This window comes from Neofelis nebulosa, chromosome 17 (genome assembly GCF_028018385.1).
Source record: "Neofelis nebulosa isolate mNeoNeb1 chromosome 17, mNeoNeb1.pri, whole genome shotgun sequence".
Lineage (NCBI taxonomy): Eukaryota > Metazoa > Chordata > Mammalia > Carnivora > Felidae > Neofelis > Neofelis nebulosa.
This window is the reverse complement of record NC_080798.1, coordinates 12,921,647-12,948,918: the sequence shown is the minus strand read 5'-3', so window position 1 is coordinate 12,948,918 and position 27,272 is coordinate 12,921,647. Positions and strand designations below refer to the sequence as shown.

At 51.7% G+C, this 27,272-nt stretch overlaps 2 protein-coding genes across 5 annotated transcripts in view; one reads left to right on the top strand and one right to left on the bottom strand.

Annotated features, from left to right (window-relative positions):
• Nucleotides 1–2,451, bottom strand: part of PLAUR (plasminogen activator, urokinase receptor) — a 14,382-nt gene extending 11,931 nt beyond the window's left edge. Inside the window, exons 1-2 of one of the 2 annotated variants that reach the window (XM_058706246.1) lie at nt 2,086–2,451; nt 196–306 (exon numbers count right to left, since the gene is read on the bottom strand). In XM_058706246.1, coding sequence (XP_058562229.1) covers nt 196–306; nt 2,086–2,143 — 169 coding nt within the window. In that variant the 5' untranslated portion in view covers nt 2,144–2,451. The remainder of the gene's footprint in view (nt 1–195; nt 307–2,085) is intronic. The other variant, XM_058706245.1, reaches the window with a different exon arrangement.
• LOC131498836 (uncharacterized) lies at nt 882–27,272 on the top strand. Of its 3 annotated transcripts, none has more exons than XM_058706244.1 (11): nt 882–1,566; nt 1,751–1,902; nt 11,197–11,322; nt 13,352–13,453; nt 13,722–13,862; nt 16,865–17,008; nt 20,294–20,434; nt 22,101–22,232; nt 24,368–24,532; nt 24,802–24,948; nt 26,445–27,272. In XM_058706244.1, the coding sequence occupies exons 3-11, from the start codon at nt 11,268–11,270 to the stop codon at nt 26,675–26,677; spliced, it is 1,260 nt and encodes a 419-aa protein (XP_058562227.1). In that variant the 5' UTR covers nt 882–1,566; nt 1,751–1,902; nt 11,197–11,267; the 3' UTR covers nt 26,678–27,272. The 3 variants fall into 3 exon arrangements, with proteins under 3 accessions (XP_058562227.1, XP_058562226.1, XP_058562225.1); XM_058706243.1 differs by having other exon boundaries at nt 1,748–1,902; XM_058706242.1 differs by having other exon boundaries at nt 882–1,902.

The following is a 27,272-nucleotide window of genomic DNA, read 5'->3' as shown; positions in this document are numbered from 1 at the left end:
CCCCGCTATTAACAGGGTCTGCAGCCTCACATTCTCATCCATTCTTTGCTTTGTCAGTGTTTCGAATGCTTGTCAATCTGGTGGGTGTGAAATGGGGTCTCCTTGTCTTTTGCCTTTGCACTTCCCTAATTACTGGTGAAATGAGGGTTCTTGGCCACTCGAGGTCCCTGCAGGAACCAAGTGCGGGAATCTCACCTTCCCACATGCGCATGACCGTGGTCCTGCAGAGGTCCTGGCCCGGGGCACACTCTTCCACCTGGCACTTCCCGGTCCTCCCACACAGCATGCACTGCAGGCCCCAGGAGGCTGGGGGAAGAAAGAGGAGAGGAAAGATTGTTATAGCTCCGTGCCAGGGTCCCCCCTTGCCCCTTCATGCCCCAATACCGGGACCAAGTCTCCAGGCCCTATGCACTCAAGTTTATGCTCCGCGTTCGGCCCGACCTTTAGTTCCAACACTGGGTTCAGGCCAGCTGCTTCCAGTCTATCTCTAGCCCCACGTTGTATCTACGTCCCCCTACCCTAAAGTTCTATCCCCGCCCACAATACCTCTCTAAAGTCCCGCCCTGGCTCATTTTCCCTTGAATTCTGTACCCACGCGGGGCCAATCCTGAAAGTCCAGTCCTCACCCTCTGTCCATCTGGACCGTCTAGCCTAACTGCAGTTTAGGTGCTTCCCCCCACCGCACCGGGCCTCGGTCGGTTCTGCCTCTCGACGCCCTCTGAGGGGCGGTCTACGCTCACCCTACTGCAGCTGATCTTTGTTCTACCCCACTTCCCCGTGCCTTCCACCAACTATCCCCCCGTTAACGACCCCAAACTCCACTCTTTTCCCAAAGTTCTCTCCCCGACCATCAGCCCAGGCCAAAGTTCTAACTCCGCCCACCAGACCTCTGGAGGTTCTAACCCCCACTACTGCAGCCTCGGTCTAAGTTCTCTCCGGGCTCACCGTGAGCTCCTCCCCCGAAGCGCTCTCCCCGCCCACAGGCTCCTCCCCCAAAGCTCTCTCCCCGCCCACAGGCTCCTCCCACGAAGCTCTCTCCCGCCCACCGGCCCCTTCCCCGAAGTTCTCTCCCCGCCCACCGGCCCCTTCCCCGAAGCTCTCTCCCCGCCCACAGGCTCCTCCCAAAAGCTCTCTCCCCGCCCGCCAGTTCCTCCCGAGGTTCTAGCCCCAGCCCGCTCCACGTCCTGCGGTTATAACTCCGCCCACTAGCTCCGCCCCAGCTCCTATCCCCGCCTACCAGGCCTCCCCTGCAGGGGGTCCCTTCCCCACCCCAAATTCGCACTCCCCTGGCGTCATTACTCATTCTTGGCCACGAATGATCCGGAGAGCTTTTCGGGTTATTCAGTGTCGAACCACCCCGCAACCCCCGTTCCCGCCCCGCCTTGACTCAGTTCCTTCTCAATTTCCTCTCGCTTTTCAACCCTCTCCGGTACATTTCCGGGGGAAAAGAGTAGAGAGGGTAGCGTCGGCCAGGGGATAGTGAAAGCAAAGGTCCTCGAGGTTCGAGGGACAAGCCCTGGACCCCAAGCCCCTGCCTCCGCGACGTTCGGCCTCCCTAGACCTCTGGTAAAATGAAGCTCCGTCCTCCCTGTCTTTCAAGCGGCTGGTCGGTGGGGGGAGATCCGACAGCGTGGAGAAGTCTGCGCAACGTTCCTGCTGCGGGGTCAGAATCCCACTTACTCAAGGGCTGGCTGTGTGACCTCGGACCGGTTACTTAACCTCTCTGTGCCCGTTTCCTTCTCTGAAGCAGGGCTAAGACTAGTCCAGCCCGTCCAGTTTGAAATTGCAAGGAAAGCGCTTAGAAGAGCGGCCGGAATAAAGAACGCAGTCACTCAACGGTGGCTGTGGTTAACTACACGCCTTCGCTCGACTAATATTGCCTGAGCACCTACTGTGGGCCGGGTACGGTGCTGTGTGGGGCTGCAGACAGCAGGATTATTATTTGAGTGTGTGTGGGGGGGGGTGCTGGAGACTGAGCCCTCGCCCTCCAACCCGTCGAACTCTGAGGCCACCGCCCTCCCCCACCCTCTCCTCTAAGTTCAAGACCCAGCTCCCCGCTCAGAGGTTCCGGCATCCAGTCCCTACCTGGAATGCAGGTCTGAAACAGCAGCAGCAGCAGCGACAGCAGCAGCGGGCGGCCCATGTCTGGTGGCAGCAGGTCCTGTCGGCGGCCTCCCTGCACCTCTCAGTCTGGCCTGGGGAAGGAGACAGTTTTGTGGCCCCGGGGCTCCTCCCAGAGATTTTGCGAAAGAGCGAGTCAGCCCCAGATGCGTGGGTGACTCCCTCTCCTCCCCCCACACCCCTCCTCCTCAAAAACTTCCTTCGCCAGGGCGCGGCCGGCCAGGAGTAGGGGGGCTGGCTCTGCTCTGACTCATGTGTAGTGGTCACGGGCCGTCTCCAGTCAGCCGAGGTGCAAATTCCAATTCTCCTGCTTCCTGCTATGGGGCCTCGAGCGAAGGACCTCAGCGGGCCGGTTAAAACTCCTGATGGGACATTTGATCATCAGTTATTGTTAACGATTTCTGTTAGTTTTGTGAGAAGGGATAATGGTGTTGTGGTTATGTGGGGAAATGTCTTTATCATTAGAGATGCACGCGGGAATATTTGGAGGTGGAATAATGTAATGTCTCTAATTTGCCTTAAAACACTTGAGCCAAAAAAGTAGATCTTGCTGTTATGAAAATGGTTTTGCGGTTATGCGAGAAATTGTTCTTAGTTTCTAGAGACGTTAACTTAAATATTTAGAGGTGAATGTCATTGATGTCTGAGTTTACTTTAAAATGCTGTAGGAAACAAGAAAGGCAGAATACTTGCATCAATTATATCAGGGTAACCAGGGTAACTGACTTGCCATTCTGTCTCCTTTTCTGTGTGTTTGTAATGGTCCCTAATAAATTTTTTAAAAAGTAAAATAGGGGTGCCTGGGTGGCTCAGTCGGTTGGGCGTCCGACTTCGGCTCAGGTCATGATCTCCCAGTTCGTGGGTTTGAGCCCCGCGTCGGACTCTGTGCTGACAGCTCAGAGCCTGGAGCCTGCTTTGGATTCTGTGTCTCCCTCTCTCTCTGCCTCTCCCATGCTCATGCTCTCTCTCTCTCTCTCTCTCTCTCTCTCTCAATAATAATTAAATGTTAAAAAAATGTTTGTTTAATAAAAAGTAAAATCACATGTAAAAGATGAAACAGTCTAGTGTCTCCATCTCGGGGTGCTTCTGACCGACCAATCAGAGCAATTTAATGCAGGTGGAATGTCTGAGGTAGTTGCTGGTCCCCAAGGAAGGCTCAACAAATTCCTTCAACATTTACCAAGGACCTACTTTGTACCAGGCACTGGTCTGGGGACTGGGGACACAGCAGGAAACAAAGCAAAGTCCCTACCCTTGCCAATGAGGAGTAAACATGTGTTGTTTAATCTACGGTTGTCAGGCAGTGATAAGGAAGGTGGAAAGCAAACCGTGGTGAAGGAAGTGCAAGGGCACAAGTGAGGCATGGCTAGTTTAAGTGGGGTGATGTGGAAGAGCTTCCCCGAGCAGGTGGCCTGTGAGCAGAGGCTGAATGTGGTGAGGGCAGAAGCTGGGTAGATGGCCCGGGAAGAGTTCCAGGGAGGGGCCGCAGCCAGTGCAAAGGTCCTGAGGTGGGAGTGTACTGGTGGGATCAAGACCAGGAGAGTGGCCAGTGTGGCTGGAACAGAATAAGGGAGGGAAAGAGGAGTAGGCAATGGGTAAGTGGTACTCCCTCTACCGCTCTAATAACAGGTATTGCATTATTATTCTTACTAATTCATTGAAGCCTTAAGGTAATAACTTTAAGGTAAAGTAAGAAGAGTCACCCCCAAATCCTATCTTCTAAGAGGCAGTAGAGCCTAGTGTTTGTTTTTTTCACATTTATTTATTTTGGAGAGACAGGGTGAGACAGAGTACACGTGGGGGAGGGGCGGAGAGACAGGGGGACACAGAATCCGAAGCAGGCTCCAGGCTCCGAGCTGTCAGCACAGAGCCCCACGCGGGGCTCGAACTCACGGACTGCGAGATCGTGACCTGAGCCGAAGTCAGGCACTTGTCCTACTGAGCCACCCAGGCGCCCCTCCATGCCTGCCTTTCTTTCTATCTCTCGGCCTCTTTCTCTCTGTGACTCGTTCTCAAGTGACACACACCTGTGAGGTCCAGTGACGTGTCATGAGAGGGGGCGGGCAGGAGGCTGGGTCCATGAACAATCCCAGAGAAGCTCCAGGAATGTCAGCTCCTTCCTCCTCCTGACTCACCTGGGCCTCGCCCCTCTCCTCCCTGACTGCTGGGCCCTGAGGGGGGGCCTGCAGGTTTCGGGGGCTTCCCCTAGCTGAGGAGAGGAGACTCCGTGAGAGACAGAGACACAGAGAGGGAGAGACGGTGAGAGAGACAGAGTGACAGATGGCGGGGAGGAGAGGAGAGGGGCCATGGACAGACTGATTCAGGGGCAGCCAGACGGGGAGAGAGATGTCTTCACCTGAGAGGACGGAGACGGAGAGAAATAGAGGCACAGAGACAGAAGCGGAGGGAGTTGGAGAGAACGACGCCCAGTTCCTCCAGAGAGAGCAAGGGGAGACACAGAGACGGCGTGTGTGAGTGCATACCCACGACCCCCTCAGCTTCTCGCCACCAGCCCGAAGCCCCTGACCTGGCTGTCAGTGGGGGCACGGCTGTGGCTCCAGGGGACACTAATGTGGCTTTCCCATCCCGGCCTGGCCACCTCCCAGATGTGGTGACATCACCTGTCAGGGCCTCCCTCTGCAAAACTGGGGAATGAAAGAAGAACCCCACCCACCCACCCACCCACCCCAGGAAGTGAAAGAGCTGGGAAACTCCTGAACTCCACACCCCTCTTTCCCCATTTTCCAGGCAGAGAAACTGAGGCATAAAGGAGAGACTTTATTTGTTTAAAAAATCGTTCTAATGTTTATTTTTGATTTATTTAAAAGAAATTTTAATGTTTATTTATTTTTGAGAGAGAGAGACAGAGCGTGAGCAGGGGAGGGGCAGAGAGAAGGAGGGAGACACAGAATCCGAAGCAGGCTCCAGGCTCCGAGCTTCCAGCACAGAGCCCGATGCGGGGCTCGAACTCACAAACTGCAAGATCATGACGTGAGCCGAAGTTGGACGCTTAACCGACCCAGCCACCCAGGAGCCCCACTGAGGGCTTTATCTTTATAACTTGGTGAATCCTCACAGGATCCTGTTTTGTAGTTGTGGGAACTAAAGTTTAAAAAGGCATGATTGGGGGCGCCTGGGTGGCGCAGTCGGTTAAGCGGCCGACTTGAGCCAGGTCACGATCTCGCGGTCCGGTCCGTGAGTTTGAGCCCCGCGTCAGGCTCTGGGCTGATGGCTCGGAGCCTGGAGCCTGTTTCCGATTCTGTGTCTCCCTCTCTCTCTGCCCCTCCCCCGTTCATGCTCTGTCTCTCTCTGTCCCAAAAATAAAAAAAAATAAAAAATAAAAAATAAATAAATAAATAAATAAAAATAAAAAGGCATGATTGGGGGCACCTGGGTGGCTCAGTCCATTAAGCGTCCGACTTCGGCTCAGGTCACGATCTCGTGGTTCGTGAGTTTGAGCCCTGCGTCAGGCTCTGTGCTGATGCCTCAGAGCCTGGAGCCTGCTTCGGATTCTGTGTGTCTCCCTCTCTCCCTGCCCCTCCCCTGCTCATGCTCTGTCTCTCTCTGTCTCTAAAAAATAAATAAATGTTAAAAAAAATTTTTTTTAATAAATAAATAAATAAATAAATAAATAAAAAAGGCATGATTGGCTGAATAATGGCAGCCAAAAATCTCCAGGTCCTAAACCCTGGAATCTGTGAGTGCTACTGTCTTGGGAAAAGGGGTCTTTGCAGATGTGATTAAGTTAAGGATCTCAAGATGGAAACATTATCTAGATGACCCTCATGGGCCCTTGATGTAATCACAAGTGTCCTTACAGAGGGAGGCACATGGACATTTGACTATACACAGAGGGGGAGGAAAGCAGGGTCAGAGAGAAAAGACACTTTGCTGCTGGTAATTATTTATTCATTCATTCATTCATTCATTCATTTAGAGAGCATGAGCAGGGGAGAGGCAGAGGGAGAGGGAGAGAGAGAATCCCAAGCAGGCCCTGCACCATCAACACAGAGCCCAACACGGGGATCGATCTCACGAACCCACAAGATCATGACCTGAGCTGAAATCAAGAGTCGGACACTCAACGGGCTTGATTTTGTCCCTTTAAGACTGGTTTTAGATTTCAGATCTCCAGGGCTGTAAGAGAGTACATTTCTGTTGTTTGAAGCTGCTAAATTGATGCTAATTTGTTACAGAGCCAACAGGGAACTAATACCAGAGGCTGTCACTTGCCTGTAATGGCCTGTGGGCACAGAGTCAGGGTTTGGACCCAAGCTGCCTGGCTCCAGGGCCCACGTGCAAAACCATCACGGTGAACGTTGCCGCTCTGGGGGGGGACAAGAACCAGGAGCCGGAAGCCCCCAGCCTCTTTCCATCCGTCCTCCACTGGTGTTCTTGGCCGCGCCTTCCCCTGGCTTCTGGGGCAGGGGTGACTTGGGGAGGGGAGAAAAGATCTGCTGAGTTAGTGCAACAAAGCCAATTTCCCCATGTCTAGCACCTTGCAGCTCAAGTAACACCACTAAGTTGCAACAGCAGAAATAATCATTGTACTTCAAGGGCTAATGTTGCTAATAGATAAAGAGCCCTGATCGAGGGTTGACTGTGTCTTCCTTGGCCTCTCCAGTCCCCCTCCCCCCATAAAGAAAGAAAGAGATCTATTGAAATCCTAACTTCTAGTACTCAGAATGTGACCTTATTTGGAAATAGGGCTGTTGTTGATGTAATTTGTGAAGATGGTGTCATAGGGGAGGAGGCGGGGCCCCTAATCCAAAGCGGCTGGTGTCTTCATGGGAAGATCATCACATGAAGACAGAGACACAGGGAGAAGGCCATGGGATAAAGGGAGCAGAGACTGGAGTCAGGGAGCTGCAAACCAAGGAATACCAAAGATTGCCCGCAAACCAATAGAAGCTGGCAAGAGGCAGGAAGGACTCACCCAAGAGGGTTTCAGAGTAAGCAGGCCTGCTGACACCTTGCTTTTGGGTTTCCAATTTCAGTTTCCAGCCTCCAGAACTGTGAGACAGCACATTTCTGTTGTTCTTTTTTTTTTTTTTCCCCCTGAATTCAGAGTAATGCCCTCTAGGGCTACAGCAGCTAGTCCTGGCACTTTTTTTTTTTTTTTAATTCTTTTTTTGGCGGGGGGGGGGGGGGCGCGGAGAGAGCGAGTGGGGGAGGGGTAGAGAGACAGACAGAAGGAGAGAGAATCCCAAGCAGGCTCCGCGCGGAGCCCGATGCAGGGTCCACCGGGCACTTCTGTGATTCTGAGTCATCCTGTCCGAGGCTCCTGGTTGCCGCAGCCTCAGGAAACTAACACGGCTCCCAAGAACCAGCAGAAAATTAGCAGAGGACCGAAGAGGAAGCATGAAAGCGATACTATGATGCGATTCGCATCTGTTCGCTTTTGCTGTGTTGCACCACCCCAAAATGTGGCGGCTTAAAACAGCACATATTACACTCGAAGGCTCTGCGGGTTGGCCGGGGCCCAGCTGGTCCAGGCTGGCTCGGCTGGGCCTGACTGGTCGTGGATGGCCTCATTCGTAGGTCCTCGCTGGGCGGGCTGGGAGGCCCGGAGCCTTCCTCTGAGTGGTCTCCGCCCTTGCAGGAGGGGAGCTCTTTCGTACAGTGGCAAAGGGGTCGCAGCAGCAAGACGGTGACAACAGAAGCTGCAAACTCTCCCGAGGCCAAGACTCAACTCATGCAACATGGCTTCTGCCACCTTCTATGGTCAAAGCAAGTTCCAAGATTGGCTCAGAGTGGACGAGAGGGAGATAGACTCCATCTCTCTCTCTCTCTTTTTTTTTTCAAGTTTTTATTTAAATTCCCATTAGCATACGGTAGACTCCATCTCTCTCTCTCTTTCTTTTGATGTTTATTTATTTTTGAGAGAGAGACAAAGAGGGAGACACAGACTCCGAAGCAGGCTCCGGGCTCTGAACCGTCACCACAGAGCCCGACATAGGGCTCGAACTCACAAACTGCGAGATCGTGACCTGAGCCGACGTCGGACGCTTAACCACAGAGCCGCCCAGGTAGACTCAGAGTTCATGGCCATTTCCATCCTACCACGGCCCTTTCCCCTCCACGCTGGCAAAAATAAAACCGAGTGATGATACGCAGAGTCGGTGAATCCGTGCGGAAGCCGACGCTCCCTGACGCAGCTGGTGTGAGCATAAATTGGTACAATCCCAGGAAGGGTGATTTTGCAATTGTTCTCAAAATGACAAATGGAGACAAACCTTTTGACACAAACCGCTTACCGCGTGGGGGAACTTGGGGCGTGTGTGAAACTATCGTGGTGCAAAGTTCTTTGTTGCCACAGAGTTTGTAATCGCAAACTGAGGGAAAATACAGAACTGTACGAAGGTCCACTTATCGAATGGAAGAAAAGAAGGAAAGAAGAAGCTGTAACTCTGGTTACATTATTTTCAGGTGGAGAATTTTAGGGACGGGACGGTGCTTCAGTTTACTCTGTGGTTTGAGCATTGAAGGGGGGTGTGCGTGCGCCCACAGGCTTGTGTGGACATTACATAATTCCTCCTATGTCCCCTCACCTCTGGGTTTCATTTTGTTTTGAACATATATATATATATTTTAAAGTTTATGTATTTATATTGAGAGAGAGAGAGAGTGCGTGTGTGAGTGGGGGAGGGGCAGAGAGAGAGGGGGAGAGAGAGAGAATCCTAAGCAGGCTCCGCATTGCCAACGCAGAGCCCGATGTGGGGGTCCACCCCACGAACCGTGACATCATGGCCTGAGCCGAAATCAAGAGTCGGGTGCTCAACTGACTGAGCCCCCCAGGTGCCCCTCACCTCCAGGTTTCAAAGTAAGGGCAAGAACATGTCCTTTGCCTGCCTGCCTGTCCTTCATACACTTTACCTCATGTTTGTGCAACTCCAGGCCCGTTTGCGGAGCCTGAGTTATCAGATAACCCTTGAGGAGATAGGAGATAGGTTTGTAGTCACAAAGCACCAGAGGGACAAAAGTCCCTCCTCCCGGACTCCAGACTCCAGACTCCAGACTGGGGCACCTGTTCTCCCTTCTTCCCACTTCTCCTGGACCAAAGGGTTCTGGGTCCACTGAGAAGGTGGTAGACCTCCTCCAGAAGCTTCTCCCTGCCACAGCACCCTGTCAGGCTCCCTCCTCCCTTAGGCCCAAGCTGCTTTTTTTTTTTTTTTAATTTTTTAATGTTTATTTATTTTTGAGGGAGAGACAGAGTGCGAGTGGGAGAGGGGCAGAGAGAGAGAGGGAGTCACAGAATCCGAAGCAGGCTCCAGGCTCCGAGCTGTCGGCACACAGCCCGACTTGGGGCTCAAACTCACGAACCGTGACTTCATGACCTGAACCAAAGTCGGACGCTGAACCGACTGAGCCACCCAGGCGCCCCTCAAGCTCCTTGATTATACCCGCTGATTGAGGGCCCCGCCTGGACTCTGGGGAGCCCAACAGGCCTGTGGCTGACCTTGGACTGGCTCTTTTTCTTGTTTGGGATTTCTCCTCTGAGCCAAGGGGAGAGGCCAGCCCCAGCCTTGTAGGGCACACTGCTAAATGATGATGACAATACACAGTGCCTACTATCCTCAGTGTTCTATGTACATTGACTCATTTAATCCTTCATGGCAGGCCTTGACATAGGTCCCCCTCCTCTCCTTTTTTTAAAAATATTTATTTATTTATTTTGAAAGAGAGAGGGAGTGTGAGCAGGGGAGGAGCAGAGAGAGAGGGAGAGAGAGAGAGAATCCCAAACAGGCTCGGAGCTGTCAGCGCAGAGCTTGACCTGGGGCTCGATCCCACAAACAATGAGATCACGACCTGAGCCAAGATCAAGAGTCAGGTGCCCAACGGACTGAGCCACCCAACGGAGGAGCCACCCTCTCCTGTCCTCATCTGACAAAAGAGGAACTGAGGCCCTGGCAGGTGACGTGACTTGCCCGAGGCCACTGAGCTTGAAGCGGCAGGACGGGAACTTGAACCCAGGCCATCTGGATCCAAAGTGCTCATCCTCTTCTGGAAGCGTGTGTGCTTTCCTTAGAGCCGGAACATCGCTAGCGGAATCCTCCCAATGAGAACACGGCCACCATGCGCCCAGCGTCAGCAGGAGAGGGTGGAGTGTGCCAATTTAGTGGACGGACGCACTGAGGACTGAAACCAAGGACGGGATATCCCCAGAGATATAAGTCAAAGGAGAGGCAGGTGGGGAGGTGAAGCAATGAGGAGGTGACTCTGACGGAGACCAAGCATTGGGGCTGCCGGCCTCTTGTGGGGTCCTTGAGATCGACCTTATTCCCATTAAACGGATGTGCAAATCAAGGCTGCCCAGTCAGAGGCAGGGGCAGAAGAGAAATGCAGGCCTCATCCGGCTGAGGCAGGCCATTTTCTAGGTGAGGGTGGGGGGCTGTCTTCCCTCTTCCCTCTCCGTGAGGCTCAGCAGTCAGGTCAGAGAGGCCCGTGTTCAGATCCTGGTTATGCCAATGTCCTCGCTTGGTGGCTCTGGAGAAGGGCCTTAATGGCTCTGAGACTTAGTTTCTTTCCCTATAAAATGCGGGAAATTCGGGGCTCATTTAAACTGTACCAGCCGTCAAACTATGGAAATACTTCCAGATTTGGTTGGTAGAAATCTGCTAGCTGTCCCGAGACCCCGAGCGCCCCTGTGGCATGCCCGGGTCCTCCCGGGCACCCCCATGTTCTAGCAACACCAGGTCTGTGGAGGCCAGCAGGCCTCGTGGTTACTGTCACAGAGGCTGACCTGTACCGATAGACGGTCAAATATCGGAATACTGTATCCCTTCTAGGATTGAGGGTAATGGCTTGTAGACTATGGTAGGGATTCAGTGAGCTAACGTCTCTATGGAATGATCAGGAACGCGTTCATAATAGCAATGGTAATGCCAGCATGCCCTTCTTTCTTTGGCCTCATGACTCTCCCTCTTGCCTCTCAGGACTCAGTTTCCCCATCTCCATGCTCCTCCCTAACGCCCCTGCCTGCCCCCCCCCCCCCCACCGCTGCCAGGTGTCCCAGTGGCCAGGATGGAGGGTGGGGCCGCTATCTCCCTCACCTGTTTGCTCTCTCTCTTCTAGGCCTGCCAGTCTAGCCCTTGCATAAAAGGCCAGGTCACCTGTGTCCTGCTTCCTCCCCTCCAGCCTGGATCATGCTCCAGCTCCTCACCAGTCTGGCGCTCTTGGGAGCGCTGGCCACCCCAGCAGGTAGGCACTTTACGTGTGGTCCCTGAGAGCAGGAACGAGAGAAAGAGCGAGAGAGACAGTCCGTGTTCACATGCGGGGTGGGAATCCAGCTTCAGAATCTGGGGTCCAGCTCCTTCTCTCCCTCAGCTTTTTGTCTAGCAGAGGCAGCTGAACCGTGTTTGAGAACATAGTTCTAGAGCCAGCCTGCCAGGGTTCACATCTTGGCTCTGCCCGTTCTTAGCTTTGTGATCTTAATTCTCTTTTTTCTTTTCTTTTCTTTTCTTTTTTTTTTTTTTTAGTTTATTTATTTTGAGAATGGGGAGGGGCAGAGAGAGAGGGAGAGAGAGAATCCCAAGCAGGCTCCACACTGTCAGCGCAGAGCCTGACGTGGGACTCGAAACCACAAACTGTGAGATCATGACCTGGGTGGAAACCAAGAGTCAGATACTCAACCTCCTGAGCCGCCCAGGCGCCCCAGGAGCAGTTATTATTATTCCTTTATCTTGCCTGCCTGTCTCCTCTTTGGTTCCTGCGCCGTGGGCTCAGGTTGGGGATGAAGTGGCCCAGCACTTAGCCAGGATCGCACTGTGTGACCCCTAGTGAGACCCTAAACCCATCTGTATTCTGTCTCCTCTCCTCTTCATGTATCAGAGGCAGGTATGAGGCACGGTTTGCAGTCTTCAGACCGGGCTACTTCGAGCCTGTGGATTCTCGGAAGAGCCCCAGGTGCCTCTCTGCAGGTGAAGAAGAAGGCTGCCATGGGGCGCCTGGGTGGCTCAGTCGGTTAAGTGTCAGACTTCGGCTCAGGTCATGATCTTGAAGTTCCTGAGTCTGAGCTCCGAGTCGGGCTGTGTGCTGACAGCTCGGAGTCTGGAACCTGCTTCGGATTCTGTGTCTCCTTCTCTGTGCCCCTCCCCTGCTTGTGCTCTGTCTCTCTCTCTTTCAAGAATAAATAAACATTAAAAGAAGAAGAAGAAGAAGAAGAAGAAGAAGAAGAAGAAGAAGAAAGCTTCCTGGACGGATACAATTCTCCCCAGCCTACACTAAGAAGGGACATTCCATTTAAAAAAATTTTTTTCTTTAAAGTTTATTTATTTATTTTGAGAGAGAGAGAGAGAGAGAGAGAGAGAGAATGAGTGGGGGAAGGCAGAGAGAGAGAGAGGGAGAGAGAGAATCCCAAGTCCACACTGTCAGTGTGGAGCCCGATGCGAGGCTTGAACCCACGAACCGTGAGATCACGACCTGAGCCGAAACCAGTTGGGTGCTTAACGGACGGAGCCACCCAGGCGCCCCATGGGACATTCTACTTTTATGCGTTCAACCGTGGGCTCCCGATGGAGGTGTTTGGAGAGAGTTGCCTGGCGAGAATTGGTAGATCAGACGGGGATCCGTAGCATCTTCAGCTTGGAGATGCTGATTTCTGCCTCCAAACTTTTTGCCGTTTTGCCGCCCTGAACACCAGTTACACACCCTCGGGGAAAATGTTCCTTGATCTCCCAACAGCCGTTCCCTGCGCCCCGCCCCCCAGCCCTTAATCCAATTTTTTGAAAGTTTATTTAGTTGGTTTTTTTTTAAATTTTTTTTAACATTTATTTATTTTTGAGACAGAGACACAGCATGAATGGGGGAGGGGCAGAGAGAGAGGGAGACACAGAATCAGAAGCAGGCTCCAGGCTCTGAGCCATCAGCCCAGAGCCGGACGCGGGGCTCGAACTCACGGACCGCGAGATCATGACCTGAGCTGAAGTCGGACACTTAACCGACTGAGCCACCCAGGCGCCCCGAAAGTTTGTTTAGTTTTAAGAGAGAGAGAGAGAGGGGAGAGAGAATCGCAAGCAGGCTTTGCACTGTCAGCACGGAGCCCGGCATGGGGCTCGAACCCATGAGCCGCGAGGTCACGACCTGAGCTGAAATCCAGAGTCAGACGCTTAGCCGACTGAACCACCCAGGTGCCCCCCCCCCTTAATTCTATTCGTGAACGCTGTGTGTGTGCACACACCTGTGTTCTCTCCTCAAATTACAGGGTCTGATCACTCCTCTCTCCCCGCAGGGACCTCCAAGACGTGTCCAGTCTGCTCTTTGCTGGGAAACTGCACCGAGATGACCTGTCCTCCCACCAAGGAAGCCTGCGTGTTTGGCCAGATGCAGCTGGGTGGGGGACCAGACGGGGGCTGGGCGGAGGCCCAACAAAGCGGGTGGGCACGGGGTGGGGGGAGAGGGGCGTGGAAGAACCACCCTGGGACTGAAGGTCACCAAGTTTTGACTCGCTCAGCTCGGTGCTGCTGGGGAAGGGGGGCTGGGGTGGCTTCAATCCCAGCTGAGGTCCCAGACTGACCTCTGGGGATTGCTACAGAGGGGACAGAGGTCTGGGGAGGGCGGTGAGAGTCCCTAATCTCCCCCTCCTCAACGTCTATCCCTAGAAAATGGGACCCTCATCAGGAACGGGTCGTGTGTCTCGGAATGCCGAGAAGGTGTCTACACCCTGACCTACAGCCCCCACTCGAGCCTCTGGGTCAGCACAGACTGTTGTGTAAACGGCTGCGGCAGGGCCGCCCGACAAGGTTTGTTGGCAGCACTTGGGGGTCCGGCCGCCAGATGGGGTGTTGTGGGGACTTGGCCTTGATGGCCAGCTCTGCCTGGCTGACCTCAGTATTCTCCTCCGGAAAAATGGGTGTGAAAGAGGCTTTGCAGGGGGTGCTTTGGAGCACAAGGCTGGCAGGTAGCAGGCACTATGGAAATTGTAGTTGTACTCACTGAGTTATCGGGCAGCTGGAGAGGAGCCCCAGAATTTTATTTCTCCTTAGGAGAGAAGCTCCCCTTGAGGGTTAGCCAAGCAGAGCAAGAAATGTACAGGTAGCGATGGGCCCGGTTCTAGGGTGAGGCCAGCAAGGCCCCAGGGTGCGAATTTTAAGGAGGCATTTACTTCCGGGCGCTGACTCTGCACTTGTGCGCCCTTGAGAGTGAGCGCCTCCTCGCTGGCCTTCCTCCAGACCTGGCTCTGAGCAGTGATAAAGATCACTTTGTTGCTTGGTTATTTTTCCAAAGAAGGAATTTGTATTTGGCAGGTGTAGCCACGGGGAGACCCCGGACAGCTCCACCTCGGGGGGACTACGAGCCAGACTTTCAAACAACTGGGGTTTGACTCCTCCTAAAAATTGTTACTTCTCCCCAAATAAAACAGCCCGTCCCAAGCTGAGAGGTGGGCACGCCATTCAGCCTGTAAATGCCAATTATGATTATAACTGTGTTAAGCAAACATTCCTGTGTGTAGAGAAAGATCAAAGGGACTGTCTTGAAATACTTGGAGTAATTGTCTGCTGGTGGGCAATCTATAGCAGCCCCAGGAGAAATGTAATGGGAACCACAGATGGAATGAAAGCTTTGCCAGTAGCCACGTGAAAAAGTGCAAGAAACCAGGCGAAATTAATTCTAATAATGTATCTCATTTAAGGTAACATGTCTAAAATATTATTTCGACATGTAACGATTTTTGAATTTTAAAAATCATGGGGAGCCTGGGTGGCTCAGTCAGTTAAGCATCTGACTTTGGCTCAGGTCATGATCTCATGGTTCATGAATTCGAGCCCCGCATCAGGCTCTATGCGGACGGCTCGGAGCCTGGAGCTGGCTTCGGATTCTGTCTCTCTCTCTCTCTCTCTCTCTCTCCTCGACTTGCTCTCTCTCTCAAAAATAAATAAAAATTTAAAAAGCATATTGATTTTACATAATCAATATAAAATTATTGATGAGGTATTTTATTTTTTCAAACTAAGCTTCTGAAATCTAGGGTTATTTTATACTCACAGCACATCTCAAAGGGAACCTACCACATTTTTTTTTTTAATGTTTATTTATTTTTGAGAGAGAGAGACAGAGTGCGAATAGGGGAGGGGCCGAGAGAGGGAGACAGAATCTGAAGCAAGCTGCAGGCTCTGAGCTGTCAGCACAGAGCCCAACACGGGGCTTAAACTCACAAACTCTGATATCATGACCTGAGCCAAAGTTGGACGCTTAACCAACTGAGCCACCCAGGTGCCCCTGTTTCTTTTTTTTTAATCTCCCACTCCCCTTCACCCATTTTGCCCACCCTCCACCCACCCCCCCCTTTTAAAAATGTATTTATTATTTATTTATATATTTTTTGTTTTAGAGAGGGAGAGAGAGAGCACAAGCTAGGGAGAGGGGAAGATGGAGAGAGAGAGAGAGAGAGAGAGAATGAATCCCAAGCAGGCTCCGGGCTTAGCACACAGCCCAATGTGGGCCTTGATCCCATGACCCTGTGATCATGACCTGAGCCAAGATCAAGAGTCAGTTGCCCAACTGACTGAGCCACCCAGGCACCCCCATTTCCCCTTTGTTAACCATATATATATATATGCCACACCCTCTTTATCCATTCATCTATGGGTGGATACTTGGCTTGTCTTCGTATCTTGACCTTTGTAAATAATGCTGCAATAAACATAGGGGTACCGCTATCTTTTCAAATTAGCGTTTTTGCTTTCTTTGGGTAAATACCCAGTAGTCAGTCAAATCACTGGATCACATGGTATTTCCACTTTTAATTTTTTGAGGAACCTCCATACTGTTTTCCACAGTGGCTGCCCCAGTTTATGTTCCCACCAACAGTGCACGAGGGGAACTGGCCGAATTTCAAGAGCTCAACAGCTACAGGTGCACAGGGGCCACGTATTAGCCAACACGGTTCTGTGGTCATGTTTTCTTTGGTCTACTTTTCAGTATTTGCCAATAGTGCAACATAAATCACATTTAGAACGAGTCATGGCTTAGCTTTGACTCAGGAAAAAAATCCGTTTAAGCAGCTTCCTCTTAAATGTTTCAGACCTCTAAGAAAGCTCTGAAATTGATCAAATGGTAAAGAGCCCGGAGGCTAGAACACAGTATCTTAAAACCTAAAATAACAGGATTAATCTTTTTTTCAGGATTAGTTTTTTTTAAGTTTATTTTAATTTTGAGAGAGAGAGAGGGAGAGAGAATGAGTGGGGGAAGGGAAGAGAGAGAGAGGGAGACACAGGATCCGAAACAGGCTCCTGGCTCTGAGCTGTCAGCACAGAACCCCATGCGGGGCTTGAACTCACAAACTGTGAGATCATGACCTGGGCCGGAGTCAGAGAGCTAACCGACTGAGCCACCCAGGCGCCCCTCAGGGTTACTTTTTAATCACTTTTGGAATTAAATGGGTTCAAGGGAGGGCTTTTCTCTGCGCGGTCAGGACTGGGTCTCCAGAACGGGGCCTGGCACAGTGGGTGCTCAAGAAATGTTTGTGGAATGAGTAAAGGAACCCACAGGATCTAACCCGAAGGTTTTAGGACGAAGCACCGGTGTGGGGTGGGCCCACCTTCGGCTCTGTCTGCTGCTCTTCAGAGTATATCTTCACGGTTTGGAAGGAGGTGGCTGAGACCAGGCTGGTCCCACTTTGGAGGAAATGCTCTGGATTGTGGTTGGGGGGTGGTGGCGGGAACAGAGGGCTGGTGGGGGAAGGAGGGTGGGGGGGCGTGTTTCTCAGCCTTCACCCCACACCAACCACACCCACTCCTCCCAGAGGCAGGGTCCGAAGCCCAGCTCAACGGAGTGCAATGTCCCTACTGTTCTGGGGACAAGTCAGCCTCCTGTGACTCCCTTTCGGTCATGAACTGCACAGGGGACCAGACTATGTGTCTCACCCTCAACGGGACGTGGAATGGAGGTAAGGGTTCCTTCCCTTCTGGAGGCGCTTGTGTGGTGGGCCTGCCTCCGACACGCACAAACAAGTGTTGAGGTTCATTTGCATAGTGTTCTGGTCACCTGTTGCTATTAGCAAATCGCTCACAAATGTGGCAGCTTAAAATAATAGCCATCATTTTATTAACTCTTTTTTTTAATGTTTATTTATTTTTGAGAGAGACAGAGAGAGCAGGGGAGGGGAGGGGGGGGGACAGAGGATTTGAAGCAGGCTCAACTTTGACAGCATAGAGCCCGACATGGGGCTTGAACTCACGAGCCATGAGATCATCATGACCTGAGCCAAAGCGAGATGCTTAAACCACTGAGCCACCCAGGTGCCCCATTTTGTTAACTCTTACAGTTTCTATGGGTTGGGAATTGTGGAAGGCCCACCCGGATTGTTCTGAGTCTCTCACAGGATCACAGTCAGAGTGTGGCCGGAGCTAGAACCGGGCAACTGGGGGTTTGCTGAGCATCTCACACACGTAGACTCTGGGCCTTTCCAGGGTGGGTTTTCCACATTGGTTAGACTCGGCTTCCTCACAGCATGGCCGCCTCAGGGCTCATTATATGCTGGCTGAAGATCTCAGTACTGACTAGCTCAGCAAACAGGGCAGGGGCCGGGGCTAGTTAGGCATCTCTCTCTCTCTCTCTCTCTCTCTCTCTCTTCATGTAATCTTAGGGCCTCTCTATGTTGTTGCTCCACATTGGTTAGATTGGGCTTCCCCACATCATGGCTGCCACCACCTTTGCATGGTGACTGAAGACTTTAAGGGCGAGTATTCCAGCAAACAAAATGGCAGCTGCCCACTTTTACATGAGCTAGCCTTGGAGGTCACATGATGTCATTTTACCATGCTTTGTTGGTTCAAATGATCACAAAAGTCCATCTGGTTTTGATGTGGTTCTTGAGCAAACGGCTAAGAAAGAATCCTTAAGACGTCTTTGGTGCAAAAAGGTGGTTTTATTAAAGCACGGGGACAGGACCCGTGGGCAGGAAGAGCTGCACTGGGGTGATTGATTTTATATTTTTATGTTTGTGAAGGGAGGGGTATAGAAGAAAAGTAAGTCTCTAAGGAATTTGGAAGCATGGCTTCCAGGACCTTGAGGGGCTAGCTGCTATTAAGTTAAGGTTACTTTTTTTTTTTAATGTTTATTATTATTTATTTTTGAGACAGAGAGTGACAGAGAGACAGAGCACGAGCAGGGGAGGAGCAGAGAGAGAGGGAGACACAGAATCCGAGGCAGGCTCCAGGCTCCGAGCTGTCAGCACACAGCCCGATGCCAGGCTTGAACTCATGAACTGTGAGATCATGACCTGAGCCAAAGTCAGTGCTCAACCGACTGAGCAACCCAGGCACCCCAAGATAAGGTTACTTTTAATAAAATATAAACATGAAGGCACTAAGGCAGCCATGAGTTCCTTGAGGAAAGTCACATTGCATGTTTCAGGTGTCTATCAGTGGGCTACAAGCTGTGAGGAGATTTAATTTAAGCTACATTTCTCTTGCCTTTGTTTCCCTCATCAGTTTCAAGAGGAGGAAGCCTAGTACCCTCACTTCTTGATGTGTCAAAGAATTTGCAGGTGTATTTTAAAATCACCCCTATGCGTTTGCAAACGGTTGGAGCAGAGGCTTTTTGAGCAAAAGGCTTAGAATAGAACATAGTCTAACTATTAGGCAAACAAAGCGACAGGAAGGAACAGTCCGGCCTTCTGCTCCTGGTAGACTGGACCTCTGAAAGGTCTTCCTGCTACAAACAGTGGCATACTGGGAAGGTGTGAGGTAAGGGAGGGGGGACATGAGTGGTGGGAGTGGTCCGCCCTGGGGGGAGGGGTACTTTATCAGTGCCATTGTTTGGAAATGCTGGAATAGGGTGATAAAAAGAATCAGATTGATGTTTAGTCAGTTTTACTATAATAATAATAATAATAATAATTATTATTATTATTTTAAATACTTATTTATTTATTTTGAGAGAGAGAGAGCTTGAGCGAGGGAGGGGCAGAAAGAGAGGGAGAGAGAATTCCAAGCAGGCTCCGCACTGTCCGTGCAGAGCCCAACACAAGGCTTGATCGCACAAACTGTGAGATCAGGACCTGAGTTGAAATCATGAGTCGGATGCTTAACCAACTGAGCCACCCAGGTGCCCCATTTTTTTTTAAGTAAGCTCTACGCCTACTGTGGAGGTTAAATTCAGCTCCCCAATATCAAGAGTCCCATGCTCTACAGACTGAGTCGGCCAGGCTCCCCTAGTCAGTTTTATTATTGTTTTTAAGTGCATCCAACCCAGCATCCAACTTCAGCTCAGGTCACGATCTCGTGGTTCGTGGGTTCGAGCCCGGCGTCGGGCTCTGTGCTAACAGCTCAGAGCCTGGAGCCTGCTTCGGATTCTGTGTCTCCCTCTCTCTCTCTGCCCCTCTCCTGCTTGCACTCTCTCTCTCCTTCTCAAAAATAAATAAACAACTATAAATAAATAAATAAATAAATGTTCTATGGACAATACACCCCTTATAGCCTGTTCCCATTATCATCCCTCTTGGTATGCCATTATTTACAGACGAACTAGATGTACAAAATTATTTCTCCATGCTTTGGGGGGCTTATAGGAAGTTAGGGAAATGTCCAAGGATCCCCAAACAAAATAAAAATGTGAGCGGAATTCAGAGCAAGAGCAGTAAGCAAACATAAAAGGCAGAGTGGCCCTGGGAGCAAATGCTGATGACACCCTGCTTTGGGTGACTAGGTCTTGGGTCCATGGCACGGCTGGGGAGCTGACTCTTAGAGCTCCACATAAGCGGGAAACCTTGGAAGGAGACTGGAATGATCCCAGGTTGGTAGTACCTCCTAGTTTTCAGTACAAGCAAAGGCAAATCCTCTCCACCCGAAAAGCCCTCAGGATACCCCGCCCCCCCCCCCAAGATCAACATCAACCAAATATGAGCTCACAATCAGAGCTCACAAAATGCACAAGGGAACAAGCTACCATGAGTGAGAGCAAAAGCAACAAACACGAGATTCGACTCACGAGGAGCTATTGTAATGATAAGCTACAGAACGTAACCATATGTGGTATATCTGAAAGAATAAACTTAGAATCACAAAAATGAGCAGGCATCAAAAGGTTGTACGAAATGACCAGGCAGATTTGACAACGAATCACATAGAACTGTCAACAGAGATGGGAACTTTCAGACCTAGAGAAAGTCAGCAAGGTGGGAAGGCTCTGGCTTTGAGTCTCCTCCTGCCGCTTCCCCCTGTTTCTGCAGGGGGTCCCCAAATCCTGAAGGGCTGTGCTACCCCAAATGTCTGCCACCTGCAAGTGAACACCACCCTGGGCCCAGAAGCGTCTGGATTTCGTCTCGTCAGCCAGCCTGAATGCAACTATGTGGTTACACCCACCCTGCCAGGTACTTTGAACTCTGACTTCCTGAGATTCTATTTTCTCTGCCCTTCCTAGACCCCACATGCCCTTCCCAATCCTATGTGTTTCCAGGGTATCCCCTCCCCCTCCCAATATGCTCTCAGGGAATGCGGTTACCCTTATAAGCTCGCAGATGCGCGTGTGTGCACACGCACGCGTGCACACCCACACATCAGTTAACACTCCTAGAAGCAGAAAAGCCAACTGGCACACACCCACACATCCACAACCATCTCCATCAGTATCCCAGCACCCCAAACACACGTACAGAGGAGCACACATTTCTAAACACAAGCATCCTGTCATGTAAATGAGATTAGAGATACAAACTCTGTTGAAATAAGAAGTCTCTTTCTTTCTTTCCTTCACTTCCTTGCTTGGGTAAGAAGACAGGTTTGCCAAAAGTCTTCTTCTGGCCTAACAAAGAACAAGGGCAGTAAGTTTTGTCTTCCAGAAAAGAGAGATGCTAATTGAGAGCACTGACCAGGGCAACAGCTTTTTTTTAAGCGAGACAACGGAACAGAATCACAGACGGTTCAGAGGTGAGAGAGGCAATTTTCAAATGTGGGTAGAGCGGCCTTCCCTCGGCTCCAGGGATGTGGAAGCCTCAATCTTAAGCAGGTTCCACGCTCAGTGTGGAGCTCGACGAAGGGCTCACTCCCACCAACCGTGAGATCATGACCTGAGCCGAAAAAGGAGTCGGACACTGAACTGACTGAGCCACCCAGGCGCCCCTGGGGGAGTTTTACTTTAAAAAATTAAACAGTGGGTTCAACGAATGATCACAATAGAGAAAAGAAAAAGACCCAGGAGCTCAAAATTTACAATGTGGAAGGAGAGGGGTGTCTGGGCGGCTCAGTCGGTTGAGCATCCGACTTCAGCTCAGGTCATGATCTCACGGTTCCTGAGTTCGAGCCCCGCATCGTTGGGCTCTGTGCTGACAGCTCAGAGCCTGGAGCTGCTTCGGATTGTGTCCCCCTCTCTCTCTGCCCCTCCCTTGCTTGTGCTCTGTTTCTCTCTCTCTCTCTCTCTCTCTCTCTCAAAAATAAATAAACTTTGAAAAAATATGGAAGGAGAAAGGACTAACTAAGTAGGCTAGCCAACAACTGGCACACAAGACATGGAATTTTTGCATATACAGTCCCTCTGGACGTGTAACAGATCCATGCAGGGGGGCTCGTCAGTTGTCAGATCCGGGTGTGTGGACAGGCACCAACACACAAATATACGAAAGTACAAAATATACACAGACGTGCCAAAACACTCTAACATTCACAGACATTCACATCTGTACTCCAGGTATATATCCAAGCACCCTAAACCTTGCTGGGAACACAGACACATCCAGACCCACAAAATCAGCCTTTTATATATACACGTAAACATGTGCTCTGTTCACGCAGAGATGTAGACACCTTCTCCCACAGGGATGCCACACACAAACGTCCCCACCCTCTGCCGACGGTTCCAAAACAAACAGAGTTCAACACAGGCACACACAGCCCCGTGTGTACACAGGGAAACAGGCTTGGGCACACAAACTACATCATTGTAGAGGTGCACATACGCTGATGTGCCCAGAAATACACACACACACACACACACACACGCACAGGTTGCTCTCCAGCCTGCTCATCTTCCTTTCTCCCTAGGTCCCCCTGCAAACACGTCTCTGACCACGGACAGGGTCACTGTCTGTGTCACCTGCTCAGGACTCAATACTTGTGACGCTGTCCTCTGCCCAGCAGATCGGAACTACTGCCTTCAGACAGCAGGCATCCTAGGTGAGTGTCCCCGGAGACAGGATTGGGTGGGGGTGGCAGAAACGAGGCTCACCAAGATCTCTCCTTGCCCTCCGGGTTCGCCGCCCTGACTCCGGCCCTGGCGGCCTTTTCCTGGCGGTGGAGGACAGAGGCTGGTTGCAGCAGAGTATGTGAATTTAAGATGTGATGTCACACAGGGGGGGCCTGGGTGGCTCAGTGGGTTAAGCGTCCGACTTCAGCTCAGGTCATGATCTCACGCTCCGTGAGTTCGAGCCCTGTGTCAGGCTCTGGGCTTCCAGCTCAGAACCTGGAGACTGCTTTGGATTCTGTGTCTGTCTCTCTCTGTCTCTTCCCTGCTCATGCTCTGTCCCTGTCTCTCTGTCTCAAAAATAAATAAACAGGGGCGCCTGGGTGGCTCAGTTGGTTAAGCGTCCAACTTCGGCTCAGGTCACGATCTCGCGGTGTGTGAGTTCAAGCCCCGCATCGGGCTCTGTGCTGACTGCTCAGAGCCTGGAGCCCGTTTCCGATTCTGTGTCTCCCTCTCTCTCTGACCCTCCCCCGTTCATGCTCTGTCTCTCTCTGTCTCAAAAATAAATAAATGTTAAAAAAAAAATTTAAAAAATAAATAAATAAATAAATAAACATTAATACAAATTTTTAAGTAAATAAAATGTTAAAAAAAAAGATGTGATGCCACATTTGTTACAGGTACTTATTGCTGAATAACAAATCAGCTTCAGATGGAGTGGCTTAACGAGACACAAAAGGACAAATACAGTATGACTCTTCTTATAAGAGACACCCTAGAGTAGTCAAAATAACAGAATGGTGCTAGTTTTTAGTATTGCAAAATGAAAGCGTTCTAGAGACCTGTTACCTAACAATGTAAATATAGTTAATACCACTCGCAGTACATTTACAAATGCCTAGGAGGGTACATTTTTTATTATGTGGGTTTTTTTGGGGGGGGGTGGGAGGGCACAATGAAAAAAAACGCGTTGTGGCTAAAAAACCCCATGATTTATTACTTCTCACTATTCTGTGGGTTGACGAGGCCCAGCTGGGCAGGTCTCCTCCTCCAAGGGGTGAGGTTCCCCCTGTGGCTGCATTCCGCTGGGAACCCGGCTGGGGCTGGAATGTTCAGTACGGCCTCCTACTTTCCGGGGCCTCTGTCCGTGTGGTCTATCACCAGTCAGTAGCCTTGCTGAACCGCTTTCCAATATGGTGGCTGGCTTCCAAGAAGGAAGAGGTAGAAGCCACGGGCTTCATAAGAGAGGAGCCCAGAACTGACACAGTGTCGCTCCTGCCACGGGTCTATTGATCAGAGCAAGTCGCAAGGCCAGCTCCGGGTTAAGGGGTGAGGAAACGGATTCCACCTCTTGATGTGGGAGTGGTAAGTGAAGATACAGAGATGCATGTGGGGTGGGAGAGACCGTTGCAGCCATCTTGGTTTCTACGTCAAGATTCTGGGCAAGGATGGGGCGCCTGGGTGGCGCAGTCGGTTAAGCGTCCGACTTCAGCCAGGTCACGATCTCGCGGTCCGTGAGTTTGAGCCCCGCGTCAGGCTCTGGGCTGATGGCTCGGAGCCTGGAGCCTGTTTCCGATTCTGTGTCTCCCTCTCTCTGCACCTCCCCTGTTCATGCTCTGTCTCTCTCTGTCCCAAAAATAAATAAAAAACGTTGAAAAAAAAAAAAATTTAAGATTCTGGGCAAGGAGCCTGCTAAGGCCCCTGTCCGTCTGCCCCATAAAGGGAAAAACTAGACCCTTCGGTCATTGGGAAGGGGCGTTGAACTGGAAACCTGCTTTTCTCTGTCTTTTAGCTACGTAACTGGGGTTGGTAAGGGTAGTGTACCACGTGAACAGTTCTAGGATCCTTGAGAACTTTCTGGCTAAGCCCGCGAGGTTCTCATAGACAGGTTGGGAGACATCGCAGGTACAGAGACGTCCTGTTCATTGGAGCCCTAACTGGACAAGGCGGAGGAAGGAAGGCTTTTGAGCCGTGTGTCTTGATGACCGGTGACAGGCTTTGAGCGTATTAGGGCGGACCGTCAGGCGAAGTGAATGCCAACAATGGCACCCAGAGGGATTTGGGAGCTTCCAGTGAGGGCGTGGCTTATGGTGGCCTTTCCCGTAAGCCTGCCCCCCACATCTCTCAGCCTTAGGGAAAGGTGACTCTGTCGTCTGGAGAAGCGGCTCCTGTGTGGCCCTCAGGGACTGCCTATTTGGCAGCTCTGTCTCTGCCTTCACCTCCAGCGTGGACTTTGGCTTCCAGATCAACTCCACCTGTTGCCAAGGCAACTGCCAAGCACTCACTCCTCCCGGTATGCCGCCGCCACTGGAAAGCAGTCAGGGGGTGGCCACGGAAGTGGTGGGGTGCTCTGGAGGAGAGTTTGTCCTGAGTCGAGGAAAGCAGGCAGGCGGGAGGCCCCCCCCCCCCACCGCCCAGTTCCGCAGCCGGGCTGCCTGAAGTCACCCTGACCCCAGCTAGTTGGGCAAATGTCAATAAGGTCATTCCCCTGTGGGACAGCCTAAGTGCACAGAGGCTCCTGGAGGTCCTGAGAGGTCCTGACTGTCAGCCTCCCCTTTACAGAAGGGGTGCCAGCCTCACACCCCCTGAGCGGGTTCCTGTGTCCTACATGTCCTAACGGCCACCCAGGGCCCTGCAATTCCTCCTTCTACGTGCAGTGTCCCGTCGGGGAGACTGAGTGTGTCCAGCTGGATCTGCTGTCTATAGAAGGTAATATACACGTGTGTACGTGCATGCGTGTGCCCGTGAGTAAGCCTGAGTGCACAGGTTTTGGATTCGGGCATTGCTTGGGTTTGAGGTCTCTAACTTATAAGACTGCTGTGGGAATTAGGGGCACCTGGGTGGCTCGGCTCATGCTCTCACGGCTCAGCTTGTGGGTGGGAGCCCCGCCTCGGGCTCGCTGCTGGCAGCGGGAGCCTGCTTGGGATCTTCCGGGCCGCACGTACGAGCTCTCTCTCTCAAAAATAAATAAACTTTTAAAGAAGACTGTTGTGGGAATTAAATAAAATAATCCATGAGACTTCTGGATGAGTGCTGTCCAAAAGGAATACGGGGTAAGCCACGTGTAGCATTTAAATTTTCCGAGTAGCCACATTAAAAAGTAACGAGTCGGAGATGACATTAATTTGGTAATATTTTTTGTGTACCCCACGTATTCAACAGCTGTCATTGCAACACGCGATGCGATCGATGTAAGAAATTATAAATGAAACAGGTTACATTCTTTTTTTTTTTTTTTTTTTTTGGCTACTAAGCCTTTGGAATCTGGTGTGGATTTTATATTCACAGCACGTTTCGGTTCAGACCGGCCACATGTCTAGCGCTCAACAGCCATATGGGGCTAGTGGCTACTGGATTGAAAATTCTAGATAGTAAGCGCTATATACGGCATTTCAGTGAATCTAAGACCATCATGGCTCTCTGTGAGGAAATATACTCCAGTTCAGGGCACCCTGAGACAAAATACAGACTGTGCCGGGAGGCTAACGTGTCACTCACACACTGAACCGTGAGCTCATGACCTGAGCCGAAGTCCCATGCTCAACCCACCGAGCCACCCGGGCGCCCCTCCAGACATTTCTTTAAAAGAGAAAGACTTAATGGGGCCCCAGGGGGGCTCAGTCAGTTGAGCGGCGGACCCTTGATTTCCGCTCAGGTCATGATCTCACAGTTTGTGGGTTCCAGCCCCGCATCTGGCTCTGTGCTGACAGTGCAGAGCCTGCTTGGGACTCTCTCTCTTCCTCTCTCTCTCTCTGCCTGCATGCCCACTCGCTCTCTCTCTCTTTCTGTCTCAAAATAAATAAATAAACTTAAAATAATTTTTAAAAATGAAAAAAAAAAAAAAAAAAAAAGAATAACAATGAAAGGCACAGCCGTGACCAGACCCCAGGTTGAGGATCCCAACATTTCCGGTGAGTTTTCCCCAAAGACATGGATCCGAGGGTCTGTCATCCCTCAGGGCTGGCCCGCTGCCATGTGTCCTGTCGGATGTGACAGTCTGGTCTTTTAGGAAACCCTGGCGACGCAGGCAGATCCCACGGGGCTGGAGGGAGTTGCCGGGAAGTGGGCTTATTCTGGGAGCCCGGAAGCCCGAGCGCGGGGACGGGAGGGGGGTGGCCGGGGTGGCTCGCGGTGGCAGGCGCACGTGGGCACGGAGGACACCTGCCCGCTCATCCTCACCTGCGTCCTCACCCGCGTCCCCGCAGGCAGCCAGAACGTGACCCTGCGCGGCTGCGGCTCCCAAAACCTGTGCGGGGTCCCCGACGCCACCGCCAAGGCGCTGCTGACGTTCCCCGGCCACCGGCTGGCCCAACAGCCCCACTGCAGCACCAGCCGGCGCGCCATCCTGGAATCCGAGTGCCCCTCTGGCGCGCCGCCTGGCCTCCGCCTCGCCCGGTCCGTGCTGCTGGTGGCCCTGGGCTTCCTGGCCCTCTCCTGAGCAGTCCCGCCTCCACCCTAACCCTCCACCACCCTCGCCCCGCAGCCGCTCAACCTCGCTTGCTTCCCACCTCGCTAGAGGGCGCCCTGGCTCCCCTCCCCTTCCACGGTTCTAGGCCTGGAAGCTTCTGGTGAGAAAAGTCAGAAGGACTGAGCCTCCTCCCTCAGACTAAGGGCTTCCCCAGGGCAAGTCCTCTTTCTTAACACCAGGGTCCCAAAGGATGTAGCTCCTCCCTCCTACTAGGCTGTACTTCTCAGATCTCAGACTAGAGAGGCCTCTGCGGACACACAATCTTCATATGGGTGGGGGGGGGGGGTGTGCAAAGACTAAGCCTCTTTCCTCAAACTAGGGGGTCTCCAACACCTGGCCATTCCCTTAGACTGGGGCTGTGTCTGTTTTCCTGAACATTGGGAAACAGCCCCTTCTGTCTTCCTCTTTAGGGTTTAGCAAAGTCCTGGGCAGCCAAGATGGGGCTTCAGGACCAAATACACCCCCTTCCCAGGCTTGTAGAGCAGCCCATTCTATCCCCACCAGGGGCCCTCTTCTATCTGGGTTCAGCCTGCCCTCTGTAACCAAATCTGAATGAACCGCATCC